At 26.0% G+C, this 17,610-nt stretch overlaps 1 protein-coding gene across 1 annotated transcript in view; it reads right to left on the minus strand.

The window, feature by feature from the left end:
• LOC129608746 (uncharacterized) overlaps nt 1-15,091 on the minus strand; it is a 31,906-nt gene extending 16,815 nt beyond the window's left edge. The window contains exons 1-5 of the mRNA XM_055520422.1: nt 14,845-15,091; nt 13,421-14,778; nt 12,971-13,282; nt 843-1,190; nt 241-788 (exon numbers count right to left, since the gene is read on the minus strand). Coding sequence (XP_055376397.1) covers nt 241-788; nt 843-1,190; nt 12,971-13,282; nt 13,421-14,778; nt 14,845-15,091 — 2,813 coding nt within the window. The remainder of the gene's footprint in view (nt 1-240; nt 789-842; nt 1,191-12,970; nt 13,283-13,420; nt 14,779-14,844) is intronic.
• Nucleotides 15,092-17,610: the final 2,519 nt, after the last annotated feature.

Raw genomic sequence — 17,610 nt, forward strand, 5'->3', positions numbered from 1 at the left:
TTTATACATTAAAATTAATTGAAATTTTATTGTAAAATAAATTTAACATTAAAATAATTTTGTGATTTTAATTCAATTATGAATTGAAGGGGTTAATAAATAACACAAGCGATGGTGCCATAATTCAATTTTTGTCAAAACAAAATCATCACTTTTCTTTTTTTTTATTAGCTCCTTCATTTTTTGTAAATTATAATTATGAATATGAATTTAAAATCTAAAGCTTTGAAATTAACAAACTTTTTAAATATAAGATCATTGTTATTCCTAAAATTTCCAGATGTTTCTGGTAGATAATGTTGTTGTCTTAAGACTTTTTGTGAACGTTTTTTGATTGAAGTTGGTGAAACACTACCAATTCCAGATGCAATCCATCTAACATCAGCTGCCATTTTTTGAGAATTTTCAAGATTATTTATATAACCGGGTGATGGAACTCTTAAAGCATATATAACACAATCATCAGAAGTTATATTTGGTAATTGTTTGCGTGAAAGTCTCGCTTTAACTGCTGCCATAAAATCAATAGTATTTAATCGATTATCTATTTTTCCTTTATCGATACTATTGTTATGTACATCGGTAACACGTTGTACAATTTCCATTACAATTCTTGGTGATGAAACTTGTCCTAATATTGCTAAAATATCTAATGCCGCTTGACGGACACGTTTTTTATTATCTAAAGCAGCATAAGTTGCTCCAATAACACAAGTGGAAGTATCAAATGATGTACTTGGAAATGTCATTAATGCATACATTACAATTTGTAAAGCATTTTCACGAAACTAAAATATAAATTTGATAATTTAATATTTTAATTAACGAAACTAAAATTTTACCTTGGAACTTCTCGTATATAAAAATTCATTTGATAATAATTTTAGAACAATAGCTGATGGTGATAATCTTTGCATCAGAAGTTTTGCTACACGATTACTTCCAGGTCCTCCTTGACGGCAAATACCTGTTAATATTTGAACTGTTTGCTTTTCTAGATTATCTAATGGTAGCCGTGACATCAAATTCATTAGAACACGTTTTTTATCTTCACTAACAGATGCATGCCTCTCCGACGATAATAAAGCTCTCAATAATGATTCTAAATATGGTTGAACTAGAACAAGATTTTCTGGAGGTTTAAGTGATTCTTCTATCATTTGTATTGCATATGAACGGCGTTGCCAATCCTACAATTTATTTGAAAAAAAAATAAAAGAAAATTGTAAATATTTCAAATTTATTTTAAATTTATTTCAAATTTAATTGAATTTCATTTTGATTATTTTTGATATTAAGAAATCATAACTATGTCAGATTTCAGTTTTAAACCGCATGCTTTGTTTTTTTTTTTGGAGAGACAATTTTCTGGTTGTTCGTTCACCTATACATAAGAAACATTCGAAAAAACAGAGTGGAAAATCAGTGAGCTCTACATTATCTATGAAACCTATAAAATTGGTTTTAATTATTATAAAGACCTAGAAACATTAAGCCTTATGTTTAATAATAGTACAAGTAGCTCAGAGTGAAACGTTATTAGCATCTTTATACGGAAAAGACTTATAATTAAATTTTCAGCATTATAATTAAATTTTCATACATTTTTCTTGGTTTCCTTTGCTTGTATAATGCACTTGTGTATGATTACTACTGTTTTATGTGTATACCCAGACACAGGTTAATTCAATGTTCATTTTTGTTTTAATCAAATAAAAAAAAAAAATCACAATTAATTTAGTTATTCTGTGGTTATGCATTTTACAATTGTTGCACTTTATATAGCCAATGTTTTTTTTTTTCTATTCGATAAAATCATGCTTAGACATTTATAATTTGTCTGACACAATTTTTTCACAATAATAATCAACAATTAAAACATAAATCATGTATATAGGTACTAAATATGTATGTATGATTTAATTAAAATATTTATTTTAAATTTATAGTAAGTCTGTGTCAAAATATAAAGACTATTAACCCAAAATCTGATTGCGTGTTAAAATTGTTCAATTAAATTTTAACATATCTGACCCCATTAACCACTCTCAACCACATATAAATCAAAATATAAAAAAAAAAAACAAAATAAAATTTATGAAAAAGGACTCCATTCCTAATATTTTCTCGAAACAGGCATGTGGTTTATTTTGTTAATAAATCTGGTTAATCTAGAATTATCCCAATCCCTAAGATTTTGTTATTACATATTTAATTTTTTATAGCATAGGTACACTTGAAATTGTATAAGAATAATTTTTTTTTGGACTCATGTCTAAAAAATTTTCTTTGTCAATATTTTTATTAAATAATTATATAAAAACATAATTTGAGAGAAGTTTTTTTTTTGTAAAATATAAGGAATGATTTAAAACCCTACATGAAAAGTGCAAATGAAATGAAATAATAAAAAATGTAATAGAAAAATTAAAAGTAACACAATTGTAAAGGAAAACCCGAAATGAGGACATCTTTTACATGAAATCAAGACTAAGGTAAATTAAAATGTCTACAAATATTTCACGCAATAAAATATAGTTTGTAAGTTTTATATGTATTTGTATAAAATGTTACTGGATTATGAAATTGATAACAAGGTTGGGGTTTTCTAAATATACGTAAATTGTACATGAATATACTTAGGTATACATGCATGGAAATATTTTATATGTGTGTATATAAAATTTTTTATTGTTAATTAGAATTAAAATTTGTTTGTTAAAAGGAAACTCTTAACGTTGATTGTGTCTTGTTTCGAAAAATGGTTTATGTGTATAACTAACTACTTGTGTAATTTCATTCATATATGAAAATTGTTACTATAATTTACAATAAGCGCCGTAGTAATACGCAGTATAGGTATTTATAAGACACTGTAATAATATAAGAACTATTATATTTCTCTTTTTGCGATGCAGATGGCTTTTCAAATGATCAACTATTCAAATGAAGGAAAAAAGTACGATTATTTGGAGCAACAAATACTTATTAATTTGGTTTCATTTCCGTATAAACATAACGTTAAAAAGTACTACGGTGTAGTTGGAAGTAGGTTATAAATGGGATCCTGTTTTGTATAGAAATACTCTTATGAATCTACAAAAATGTAAGAGGCCACCACTACGAAAGCAATTATATTTTGATGTTTGTGTTTCATATAAGAATGTGCAGCCATTCGTCGTATAGTAATAAATGTGAGTTAGCAAGTGCTCATTGATTCATGATTTTAAGATTTATAATAATTTCCAAATTACTATTAATTGATTAGTCATTGACAATAATCAAATACCTCTCATATTTGAAAAAATCATAACTATTTCCTGGTTCCAAAAAGAGAAAATATTTGTTTTTTAAAAATATTGTTGATATATAAAAACAAATATGACAAACTTCCATAGAAAAAGAAAAACTAATCAAAAGCCTACAAAAACTCATGGTATCGCATTCGTATTTAGTAAAAAAGGATCAATCAATGTCAAATTAATAACACTTAGAATCCTTTATATTTTTTCTTATTTTAATTTTTCCTAAATTTAATAACATTATGAAGGTAAATGTGTGTGTATGTACATGTAATTTGTATACAATATTCGATTTTAACATTTACACTTAAAATCGATTTTAACATTTACACTTAAAACATTTTATTAACAAATTTCATTTCAAACCATTCGTACAATCATGACAATTATAGGATAACAAACAATAATACCCTTGAAATGAAAGACATGAAATATAATTATAACTAAATTTAAAGTTGTGTATCATGCGTTAATAACCATTCAATAGAGATCGATAGAGTTCAAAATATTTCTATACTTCTTATAGAGTATATAGACTGAAAAGGATATTGACCGTTTAAAATGATTGCAATCAATTTTTAATTTTTTTTTTATTTGTTAATAAAAATTTATTCATCATTCTTCTTTGTAAAAATTTGTTCACTGGTTTGTAAAGTTGCCCTTCTCTCAAAAATATATAGGGATGGCATTAATACAATATATTGAAATTAATTAAAAATAAAATTAATATATATATATATATGGTTATGGTCCTTTTACAAAAAAATGAAGAACTATTATGCTACCACGATATCATGAAACTAGGTTGTTATTCCGGGGTTCCGCTTAACATTTTATTTTGTGTAGTTGTAGGTTGCCTGTTTAAATCACTACCCTTCGTTAATGTAGTCACTAATATCGCTTATGTCGTGCCATCTTTTGCTTTACATATACATATAGTGTTTCGTTTTAGCAATCGTTATAAGTTTATCGTAAAAGAGATCAGCAAGTTTATACTAATACTCTGCCACTAATAAATAAAATACTGTACCACTCGAACCATCTAATGGATATGGGATACATTACCTGTTGGTATTAAAATTCGATAACTGGATATCTTTAATTTTGTTTATAGCACTTTTAGTTCCAAGATTTTCTCTATTACATTTATATATGTAACAGAGAAAATAGAAATGATCAGTCTTCAGCATTTTCATGTGAATTTTTTCTTAATGTTAGGATAAAGGTCATTCTAACTGTCCAACTGCTTGAAATAGTGTATTCTTAGATATATGAAAATTAAATTTAAATTTAATTTAATACAGAGTGGGGGACCATTTATATAAAATGTAATGTATACCCTCAAAAGACCCATTTAGAATGAATTTAATTTGATTAATGACAGAAGTTAAGAGAGAGAGTAAACCAATAAATTATAAATTTACCTCACAAGCAGCTTACAATTTGATATACTTAATTTTATTGAATTCAATAATTTTATTGAATTTTATAGTAGTGATGGGCTCTTTTACATGACAGTCTCTTATAGTCGTATTTATAGTGTACTCATTTCATTTAATTTTTATTGTTTGAACAATAAATTTGTTGCTCTAATTTTCTATTTAATTATAATAAAATTTTCTTTTTTAATCTCATACTATAAACACTGAAAAATGATCTATTTACTTCATTTAATTTATAAAATTATTGAGTTTTTATAATTGTGATTACAAATCAAAAATGTATGTAAGTATATGTGTATTGTATTTAGTGTGACAGTTACAAACAATAAGATTTTCTGATTACATATTATTAAAATGAAATTTTCACTTTTTCTATTTTATTTCACGGTAAATTTTTATAAACAATTAGATTTAAATTACAAGCCTAATTGTTCTTACCCACATTTTGTAATAATATATAGGTACTCGTGTTAAATAAAAGTGAAAGAACAAAATTAGTTCAAAACATTTTTTATAAATCTACATATACCAAAACTTCTACATCTTTTTTTTACTAATTCTTTGTCGTCTTGGCCCTTCTCGTCCCTTTTTTTTTTGACTGTAATTCTAATGTTAATTTCTTTATAATAATACAAACACACTAAATAGCTATATAAATCTGGCAATAAATGTTGGAATGGAATCAATATTACCATCATATTTAAAGAAAACAAAGAAAAAAATTATTTTGTAGTCCTATGGTCCTATATTTAGGTCTTTAAACAATCAAATTTCTTTAAAAAAAATGGTTTTTTATTTTGTTAATTTGTTTTTTTATGAGAAAAAAAAATATTTTTATTCATTTAATTATTTGTCATTTTAATTCTTTTTTAATACTCACATCAAAATTATTGTTTAGAGTGGTATTATGAAATTGAAAATTCTATTAAAATTCTATTTGTTTAATTTTACAATACAATTGGAATAAATGCTTGGTTTTGAGTTCTTCTATTTGTATATAGTTGAGCAATTCAAAGATTCATCTAGTTGTAAATTCGTGAACTCTAGTTGGAATTATGTTAAACACAAAATTGAAAAATTCGTTTGATTTTGGGGCATTTGAAAATTTTATATTTAATAAAATAAGTGATTAATTTCAGGGGCAATGAGGTGAAATCGAGCTCAAATAGAGTATAATTACGAATTTGAAAAAAAAATCGAGCTGGCAGAGTTTGGACATATACACCATCAAACCAAATACATAATTGCTATTATATAAATTTGAGTACGAGGAATTGAGAGCATGTTCAATTCATAAGTATAGATTCCAATAATTAAAAAAACACTCAAAAAAAACTTTGATAGTATTCATTTTCAAAACTATGGATACTATTAGTATTCAATATTTAATATTTTTTTTGCACAGATATTTTGCCTTAGTGGCACCTTAAAGGTGTAAAGGTTTAAGTAATATTGTAAAATGAAGTAAAACAAAATCAAAACAATTTTTTATAGCCGCCGGTGCTTTGACCCAATTTTTCTTATCTTGACTAAAAATTGTTTCCTTCAATGTGGTGTTCTGATTTTTTTTTTTATTTTCTTTTCACTAAATTATGCCCCATAACCCGGTATATTACAATAACAATTGAAAATTGGTTTTCCCTCCTGTTTTTTTTTTTGTTTAGCATTTGTAACTTAAAAATGAGTTTTACTTTTTTGAGAAAAATCACAGTTTTTATGGTATATGAAATTAGAAAAAATAAAAGAGAAGAGTAGGAAGGAAAAATCATAAATTCTTTTGTTTATTATATGTATGCGTGTATGTTTTATTGTACATTTTATTAAGTGGTATAGTATGTGTGTAGTAGGTGAATAATAAAATAGTAATATGAGGTGAAAATGGTTACAATTCTAAAAGTCCTAAATTGTCCTATAGAACATTTGTTTTTTGTATTATATTTATGTTATACGTATATATTGTATGTGTATGTATATGTATTATTTTTGACACGCAATCATTATAGACTCTAATAATGTTACCATAATTTAAGTATATTTTTAAATTTTTTTTATTTCCAATTTTGTAGAGATTTTTTATTAATGTTGGATTAAGATTTGGAATTTTTAAATTTTTTAAATACTAGTGACAATTTTAAATTTTTATTATTCTTTTAATTATTAAATTGTTTTCGAATTAATTAAACGCGGCCGATAATCTAATTATTGGTTCCGATAATTTGCGAAACGCGAATATTGAAATTTCTGGTTAGGTGTTGTCATATTAAATTACCTGTTTTATTGTATAAATTGTTTGTCAAGCTGCCACTTACAATATAGATTATAAAAATATTGAGATATGTGTACGAATATTAAAAAATTTGACTTGATCAGCATATAACCGACCGCAATGCATATTGGCTAGTTTAGTGAAAATGTTACATACAAAATTATGAAAATGCCTTTTAAACATTTCTTTCCAATTTTAAGGACTCTATTAAGTTGTTAGTTAATAAAAATGTTAAATCGGAGTAAAATTAGTTAGTAAAAAAGTAAAATCGGACCGCAAAAGTTCCCGTTCCCGAAACCCGATTTATTTCAAAATAATTAATTAATCCGTGACATAGCCAAACGCATATAAAATTTCATTAAAATCAATTCAACCGAAGTCGAGATACACAAGTGCAAACAAGACCAGACAGAGAGACAGACAGACAGACAGACTGATATTTCTCTAAAAGTAGTTAATTTACGCTTCCTTATTATGGCAACGCATATTGAAACAGAGAACTCGACATCCGAAATTTGATGCAATCACATAAACTCCTTATTGTATTTAATGCAGTCGATAATGAAATATGGTAAAAAAATTTTCTATAAAATAAACGAAACTGGGAAAAATTTTTGTCTTGCTCCAGGTATTGAAAAATAACTGAATTTTAGAAGAAATATTCTAAAACGGCAACTCTATGTAAAACTATTGTTGCATTGCCATGCAACAAACGAATGAGTGACAGAGATAAAAAAAAAACAAAAAGAGTGGCAGAAATATGCTATAGTATACGAGCGCCAAACAGATCGGCAGTTCGACAAACCGATGTTTCTCTAACTCGGCATACTAATTTCCAAAAACTTGGTATCAAAAATTTGGTGCCATCGCATAACCTACAACATAAGGTCAAGCAATGCGGTCAGTAAAAATATAATATTGTGGAGTGCAGGGGAGCAGACTGTTTGTTCGTAACTTTAATTTTCTTTCTACATATACTTGTATTTATTCTACATATGAGTACAATAGAAAACACGAATTTTAAATATTCGAATTTTAAAATTCTGTTAAAATTTAATTTCTTTACGTTTTTGTGCAGACAATTTCATCGAAAAATGTCAACCAGTCTCGTATTTTTTCTGTTATATAAACATTTTATATTACTTGAATTAAAAAAAAAATTCTCGTAATCATCATTCTATAACATGTAAGGTCAAAATTTGTTGAGAAAGTTTCAATATTATTTTATTCTTTTATAAGTACATTCACGCATACATTATGTAATTGTTACAATGCCGCTTTTTATTATTTTCGAATTTATAAACCTGCACTCACATATCATATAATTTCGTTCTTTTAATGAATTTTATTGGAAAATTGATTGGAAAAATGTATAACAAAAATTAAAAGTATGGGGTAAAAATATTATTTTTAACCATGACCATGACCAAAAATAACTATACACACATAGTTATATACGACACTTTCTAGAATATTTCTTTATTCATAATCTATTGAGTTAAGTAATTATATTTCAGTATAAATAAAATAAAATGAAATTGTATAAGAGAAAGTAAACAAATTGTCACTTGTAGTATTCAAAAAGAATAGTATTGATAAAACATTAAGTCGATTAATATCCTATAAATTTAATATTTCATTTCAGATGTTAATTTCAAAAATAATCATATTATATGCAATATATACAAGTTACAATCAGAAATATGGAAGCTTGAAATGGTGTTTTTGGTAAGATATTTAATATTTAACAAAAATATTCTATTTTTACATAAATGCTCTTCAATATCGAAAAATATTTTAGAATTTTTCAAATAAATATAGCAACACTATGAATAATTAAAGTTTCTAAAAATCATTAATGAAAATTTGTTGAAACGCGTTTAGTGTAAGAAAACCAGGATTGATTCGAATTTATTATTACAAGCGCTGCAAGGGCCAAAAATGCACCCACTAAGTAGGAATATAAAACTTTTTAACCACTCGAAGTAGTTCTTGTAATTTACGTGATCTTGGCATCATTTAAACCATATTACTTTAAAAATACGGTTTGAGCTCAAGTTATGATTAAATTTACCGGTTCGTTATTGTACAAAGATCATCAATTATTAAATTGAAAATATACTCATATTTGTATTGTACCAAAACCAGTCTGTAAATTAGCCACTAAGGTTGTGTGATTTTTCTATCTCAATTTGGTTATTCGTGGAATGCGGTCAATATAGTGTTTGGATAAATAAGTCAAAAATTGGAGTTGCCGATTTTTTTTTCTATAAGAATCGTCATGCGATGGCTCCCTATTTCTGAAATAACTTGAAAATGTGAAAACTTTTCTAACTAATGTGTAATTATAAAATTCTGTTGGGATTAAAAAGCACCCGGTATTGCTTACGAGATAACGTTTTTTTTGCAAAAATACGAGTACCTAACAAATTCGAATATTTCTTAGATACGTTACATGTCTGATTATTTCTAAATGTTCAATTCTTTTTAGCTTTCATATGTATATAATAATATAAAATATCCTTTTTTTTTGCCATTCAAAGGATGATTCATTTGAATTTCAAAATTATTTTAAGCGGTCTTTCCCCTGTCATTAAAACTTCCTACTTAATTTGTTTTTACCGACCGTATTGTGTAAACAATAGGTAGGTTATGTGATGGCAACAAATTTTGCATATCGAGTTTTCAGTGGGAACGTACTTTTCCATAGTAGGGAAGTGTAAATAAACTATTTTTAGCAACCTGTCGGTCTGTCGGTCTGTGTGTGCATGCGTGTATCTCAAGTTCGGCTGAACCGATTTTGATGAAATTTTATATGTGAGTTTAATTCCACCATGGCACGGATTGATCAACTTTTGGTATATATCAGGCCTCGGGAACTGCACTTTTTAGCGGGCCTGTTTTACATTTTTGTACATTTTGAAGAAAATATTCAACCGATTTACTTGAAATCTTGTATATAAGCTGAGCTCGACCGTCCGCGAAAATTCCTATGTTTTGGAAGAAATCAGGCATCGGCAAGTAGACGTTTACTACGGGCCAAATATACATTTTTGTGTATATAAAGAGAAATAATCAACCGATTTCATTGAAATTTAATATGTGACTTCCTCATATTAAAACAATGAACATGTAAATTTTTTGGAAACATCAAGGCTCGAAAACCGATCTGCGGGTCGATTCTACATTTTTCACCATATCTACGGAACGAATTGATGGAATTTCTTGAAATTTGATATTTGAGTTCTGGTTGTTACCAAAACTAACTGGCGAGCATTCCAGGGAATTCGGGTAGCACAAAGCGAAACTCTACTAAAATTCATATTTACATTTTTCTAGGTATGTTAACTATAAGCTTACTAATGTCCTAAAAATTGGAAAAAAGTATTTAACAGACATTTTTGTAATATTCTGTAACACTTTCATTTAACTAGACAATACACAATGCGGTCGGTTATGTGCTGACCACATCAGATTTTTTTTTTCCTTTTATATTCGTGATTTTGTTTTTTCTTTTATCGTAAAATCAAAGAAATTGTTTGAAAAAGTAGTTGACCATAATATAAAAGCAATTACTTCGCAAATTTTAGATTTATTCACAATTCCATAATAGTATTATACTTATATAATGATCTTTTATAAGTTTTTATATAAGAGTGCACATACATACATGTATTTGTTGTCTAGATAGCCCAATGCTTTTTATTAATTTGAAAATTTTTATTATACAATCATATCTACATCATTTTACTGTACAATCATCATGTAAATAAAATTTTACTTTTATGAATTCAATTACTCATTATAATTATTTACAAATGCATAAAAACGTTTAGAATTTTGCATTTAATTTATTAAAAAATGGAGAAACAAAAAATTTATGAACCAATAATTGAAAATTATAAAAATGAAAAAAACAACCCACTTATTGTTTTTTTTTTGTTGAAAATTTTTTGAAGGACACTGTAGGATTTTAAACTTTTTTCTAAATTAAAATTTAGTTTTTTTTTTTTTTTTTTTTGGAAAAAATTATTTTAGTGCATGTTAAATTTTTTTTTTGAAAGCAATAAAATTCATGTTTCTATAAATTATAATTGAATATAACAGTTTGCAGAATTATAAAGTTTAGTGTTAGATTATGGCCTTGAAACTATTTTAGAGTTTAAAATTTTATAGTTATAATTCGTTTTTCTATATTATGGGCACTCCTTCATATACTCCATAATAGTATAATTTTTATTTTATTTAAAAAAAATTTAAATTTCTTTAATATTATAATTTAATAACAAGTTCATAAATATTAAATGCAAAATTGAAATCAAATCATTTAATTGAAATCAATAAGATTATTGATTAATTTAAAAAATTTTGAATTTTAAAATATAATGATCGATATTAGAATATTTTAATAGATAGGAAGTATTGGGGTATACGAATAATATGCGGCATTTTTTGGTCAACAATAATTAATAATAAAGAATTTCAGGGAAATAAGAGATCAAGAGCCTATTTGGGCCCTATTAAAAAAAAAATGGGAAGATGAGTGAACCACATCTTCCGAAGGCGAATAAACAATATTTGCAACGGAGATTCTTTTAGTGGGATCGAAAAGCATAAAAAGTTGTAAGACTAAACAAAAAAATATGGCACAGATCTGTATAGATAGACCTATGGCCAGTGTACAAGAGATATGGTCCGGAATACAATAACAACCGCAAAGTTTTGTGAATGCCCTAAATGAGGAGGAGTAGAAAAGTTATACAAAAAAGTTGAAATTTTTGGTTATCGAATTAGCCCTTTAATTGAATCGTTAACTCTTATTTGTTATAATTTTCATGATATTTTATATTTGCATTATATATATAAATTTTCTTTAAACACCAAAACTCTTATATAGTATAAAATGAAATATCAAAAAATATTTGTAAATTGGCATATTAAAGGACACAATCAAATATTCATGGGAAAATTAATTTCGATTATATAAATTACAATTTATAGTAATTTCTTTAAATTAAAGGTGTAGATGGGTACTTGATTATGTAAACACTTTTATTTTTGATTTGATTTAATTAAAAATAAATTTTTGGAGTATGGATAATCATTATTGTGTCATGAAATATAATATTATCCAAAAGAATATAGTATATATAAAGAGTGATATGAATGGAGGACTAAATATACTTTTATTTTCCATAATTTTAAATGACTTAGTACAATATTATACTAAAGGACAAATTTTTCTTCTTTATTAATTCTAATATAAAAAAAAAAGCTTTTAAAATATGACAGAAATAAGGTCAGTGCGTGAATGCAATACTTAATATACTTATGAAACGGTGTCAGACTATGTAGAAATTATGATAGATTATAATAGTTCACTTTTTTTTTATTGTTAATATTTTTTGAAATTCAAGTAGGTTAATTTTAAATAATTATTAAAGGAGGAAAAAAAAAAGTCTCAATAATTTTTAAGTTGAAATTATTACATTAAATTTAATAGAGTCAAGGATAATATTTTCATCATAATTATTGTAACACTGTAATGGGAATAAAGAACGTGTTTCTTAATATGAAATTGAAATTATTTCAAGTCATTGACTTTTTAACAAAATCTTATAAAAATTTTATTGCTGTTAAGTTAAGTGATTTTAATAGTTAAAGTAAAGAATTATTTAATAATGATTTAACTACGTTGTAAATGCTCATGTAATACAGAAGAATCTTCGCAGCACAATTTTAATTTTGTTTAGAAAACTCTCTTGAATATTATGAAATCTCTGTGTTTTTTGGTGGGAGCTTATAGGAGTTTGAGTGTTTGTTGCATGGATGCCACAAACATGCCATGGAAATGTCATGGCATGTTTGTGGCATCAAACACTAATATTAATTAAATTGCAATATTTCGTTTAAAACTATAATATTTAATTAATAAATTTCTTTTGATTGTATATACTCACCCCTGATCGTAAATTTTGTAATGTTTGATTATCTACTAAACCAAGATCTTCCCATGAATTTACATTTGTATTTTGAGCTTTTGTTTCACATTCTTTCATATCACTTATCTGTTCGTTTTCATTCGGTGTTATATCAATAATTTTCGGTTTAATATCTTTTGTTCGATTTGGTGATAATTCACGTTGTAAATTATGTAAAACTTCGATTTCTTTATGTTCAGATTTCGGACTTAATATTTTATCAACTGGACTTATTGTCATTCTTTTAAATGGTGATCTAGGTGAAGTTGGTTTTAATTTTCCATCATCCGTTATATTATTTTTAATTGGTGAATTACTATTATTATTAGAAGGGATTGCAGTATTTGCAGGTGCCACAGTTTTTTCAATTTTTTCTTCAATTTCAAAAGCAGTTTTAATTTTTTCTTGTTTATGTGATACGCCTGATACCGGTCTATTAACAGAATTTGTATCGAAATTTTGAACATCTTGTATAGATTGACTTTTATTAACCATATTTTGTGTTACATTAAAACTATTATCATTTCTTATTTGACTTAAATCAATTACATCAATATCACTGGCTATTGTTGTTCCATCACTATCAGGAGTTCTCATTTTAACGATTTCACCACCAAATGTAACACGTTTTGGTGTACCTAAAACATTTGGGTCAGCATCCTTAACATTTTTATTAATTTCATCCAATTCACTATCAGTTAAAATGTGCATTAATCCTGATTTTTCATCCAAAGTTGTTAAATCTTCTTTTATTGTTGGATTAGTACTTGTTTCACAAATAGCAAGTGGTTTATTATCATCATGATATGGGCAATCATGAAGAAAACTATCATCTTTTGCTTCAAGAATTCTCATTGTTACTGATTCATTATTAATTTTTATTTCAGTTTCTAATATAATTTTTGGTTCATCTTTATGTAAAATCTCTGATGATGGTATTGGAGTAAATGAAAATAATGATGATGTATCATTTTGTATTGGTAAATCAATTCCTTTATTATCTTCATCATCAGATGATTTCCATAATAAATCTTGTGTTAATAAAAAATTTCTATCATCTGAATCGAATGATGGTATTATTTGCCATGATTTTTTAAAATCATTACCATTTACTTGATAATTAATATGATTACTACCAGTTATACCATAAACACTACAAAGTAATTCAAATTCACGATATTCAGATGGTGTTATATATTGTATAAATTCATTTTCACCCAAAAGTTCTTTAAATTTTAATAAAACTTTTAATGTTATTTCTTGATGTGTAATTTGTGTCATTTTATTAATTAACATATCAATTGTTGTTTTTAATATAAAATTACGTTTTGTTGAACCCATTGTTGCTTGAACCAATGACGGTAAGGATAGCATAACACCACATGTTAAACGTCCTCCAAATGGTTCATTTGTAATACGTTGATTTAAACCAATATCCAGTATTTGTAATAAAACAGATTCTGGCATTGATGTTTCATTTAAATAAACTCTTAAACAATCTAATGCACCTTTACGTACAGTTGGTGCTGAATGTCCAAGATTTTCAATTAATTGTGGTAATAATAAATTAAAATATGAATCAGCTTTATTACCAATAACCAATAATACATCAACGAGTACACGTAAAGCATGTTGTCTTACTTGCCATTCAGGATCACGTAAACGTTCTAAAAATTCATTAAACATTATATTTAAATTAATATTATCGGGTAAAGTACGCGTATTTATAATATGCTCCCAAAGTGGTGTTAATTGTAAGACGGATAAATTACGTTTGGTATTATCGTCTCGGCGTAATGATTTTTTTGGTGATTTTGGTAAAAAATTACCAAATTTACTATTATTATTGTTGCTATTATTTTTTATTTCATTGTCATGCTTTAATATTTGTCGATAATTATTGCTATTATTATTATCCAATGTAGTTGAACTACTCATTGATGACGATAACGATGTACTAATTTTACCATTAATTCCATTTTTAGTACCATTATATTGTTGTGTTGTTGTTGCTGTTGTTGTTATTACTCCTGTTGTATTTGATATCGTTTGTGTTGCTGTATTATCCTTTCGATTAAACATTCGTCGAAATATCGACATAGTAATTTTGATAAATAATAAGAGGATGAAAGAATTTCTTATAAAATTTGAATTTTTTTTATATATTTTCCTTCCTTCTAATGGTCCTTCTACTTTTCTCCTTATTTATAATTGTGTAATAATTACTTTCACAATAATTTAAATTCAAAAGTAAATATTTTTATATTTAGCCGATTAAATTTTATATAGTTTATTGAATAAAAATAAAAAAAAATGGAATTATAATAAACCCGCCGCACTTAACCGAAGTAAACTCATAACTAAAATAAATTTTGTTACAAAACTTTAAAAGAAAGTTATTAAGCTTTTTACATATCCTTTGATTTTAAAATTCATTTTGCTTTTGTGTGTTTATTTAACATGTAGCATATACGATCTAAAATGTCCAGTATGTACTAACATAATGTATACACACAAGTAGGTTCTCTTTTACAATTGTAATACAAATACATTAGGTAATAATGTATGGAATGGGGTGGTCAAATGGTTTTTTGTTTTTCTTTATTCTTTCGTTCACTTTTCATTATAAGAAGGTAGGAAAATTTTCTTAAAGAATTGATTGCGCAAATGTAAAAATATACCTCTTTATTTTTATATCTAAATATTTACATATAGATATATGTATGATAAAATTTTTATATTGCATGTAACTGTAAAGTACCTTTATTTTATAAGAGAAAACTTTTTTTTAAAGTAGGTGCGATTTTTCAAATTTGCTTCATTTTTGTGTGGGTAAAAAAGAGTGCGATTTTAAAAGAAACTTGAAATATAATGTCAATATGTTTAGTAGATATATATGTAAATATGTGTGTATCGAAAATTATTATGAAATAAAGAGAAAATATTAACAATACACGTGTTTGTTTCATTCATTTTTCGAGTTTCCCTAAATATAAGTGTAGTAATGCTTTTGGAATAGAATTCAAATTCACTTGTAGAAAATGAAGAATTTTTTAAGTAGAATATTTCAATTAAAAATTAAAGTTTTTCAAAATGCTGATCGGTTTTTTATTAAACTTGTTGGAGTGCTTAATCTAATATAGAAAATTAGATAAAATAGTGTAGCATACTTCGCATAGAACACCGTTAGATCTAAAGCGACACCAACTCCAATGATAACCTTATGAAGCTCTATGTAGGATTATGCTGGGATACACGCATAAAATGATTGTTGTGTCTGGTTTATATAGTTCAAAAGTTCTCATTCTCGAAGGAATTTAAATCGGTAATCCCACTGCCCTTAAAATTGTATTCGTCAGAGGTTAGCGTTTCTCCACCTTATTTATAGGCAAAAACAATTAAATTTTGAAGGGTTTAATACCTAATTCTTAACATGAACATTTAGAAAATAATTTTATTAAAAACTTTAAAATTAGTCATTCAAGTATTTCAATGAAAATTCACGAATAAATTTTGTAAACAAATATTGGCATACATGTAATATGAAATAGGTAAATAAAACAGTAAAAATTTAAAAAGTATATTGATTTATATATGTATAACTTGTTATAAGCTAAATTAGGCTAACCATTTCTGTAGTAACATAATCCGGGATATATTATGTAAAAATATTCACTTGCTGCACGCAAACAATTCTGTCAATATATAGCAATAGTAAAGAATCTTAGCTGCGAAAGAGTATTTAAGTAAGAAAATGGAATCGAAACCTTATGTAATAATATAATTAAAGATAATAACAGGCACTCTGGTGTATTAATAGATTATTTATTTATTTATTATTGTTCCGAAAAATCTGAGATATGATGGTCAACTTAATATAAAGAAGAATTGGTAGAAATTGAATTATTGAAGACATTTTTAATAAAAGAAACATGCAATCCTTTTGCATGAATTTAAAATTATAGAATATTGAAATTTTAGATTACTTGAATTGAAAAATAATGTGAATAAGAAAAAATAGAGTTGAACGTGTCAATTCTGTGATACCCGTACGAACTTTTCATCCTATCTGCGAATAAATATGCCATACGCATATGTCGTATAATTATATTAATTTATTCAAAATTTCAGTAATGTGTTTTCAGTATTTTCTAAGATATGGCCAAACTACTACGAGTATTGAAGATGTATGGCAATTTCAACGACTTTTATCAAACACATTGGCCCTACTAATATATTCGCTAGTGTGAAATTTTAATACCACAGCTTTTATAGTTTCTGAGATATAACCAAATAACTTTTGAAGTTGTATGACAGCTACAGACACACAAAGCTAAATCGACTCAGAATTCGACGCTGATGAAAAACATGTGCTTGAGTCTATATCTCAGACGTTTATTTCTTAGTGTTACAAACCGTAAGGCAAATTTAGTATACCGTCCGAATATACGTTCGTGTGGGTATAATATTGGGTATAATATTCATGAAACATTCAAAAGCAAAGTTGTCCAATTCGAAAAATATCATTTGGAGACAAATTCATTTTTAATTTTTAGAAAAAATTTTTTCCTACACATTATTCCTACCTTTGAACACAATTTTATAAGTAGAACATTAAC

The sequence above is a fragment of the Condylostylus longicornis genome, unplaced genomic scaffold (assembly GCF_029603195.1).
Source record: "Condylostylus longicornis isolate FDR11 unplaced genomic scaffold, ASM2960319v2 ptg000034l, whole genome shotgun sequence".
Taxonomy (NCBI): Eukaryota; Metazoa; Arthropoda; class Insecta; order Diptera; family Dolichopodidae; genus Condylostylus; species Condylostylus longicornis.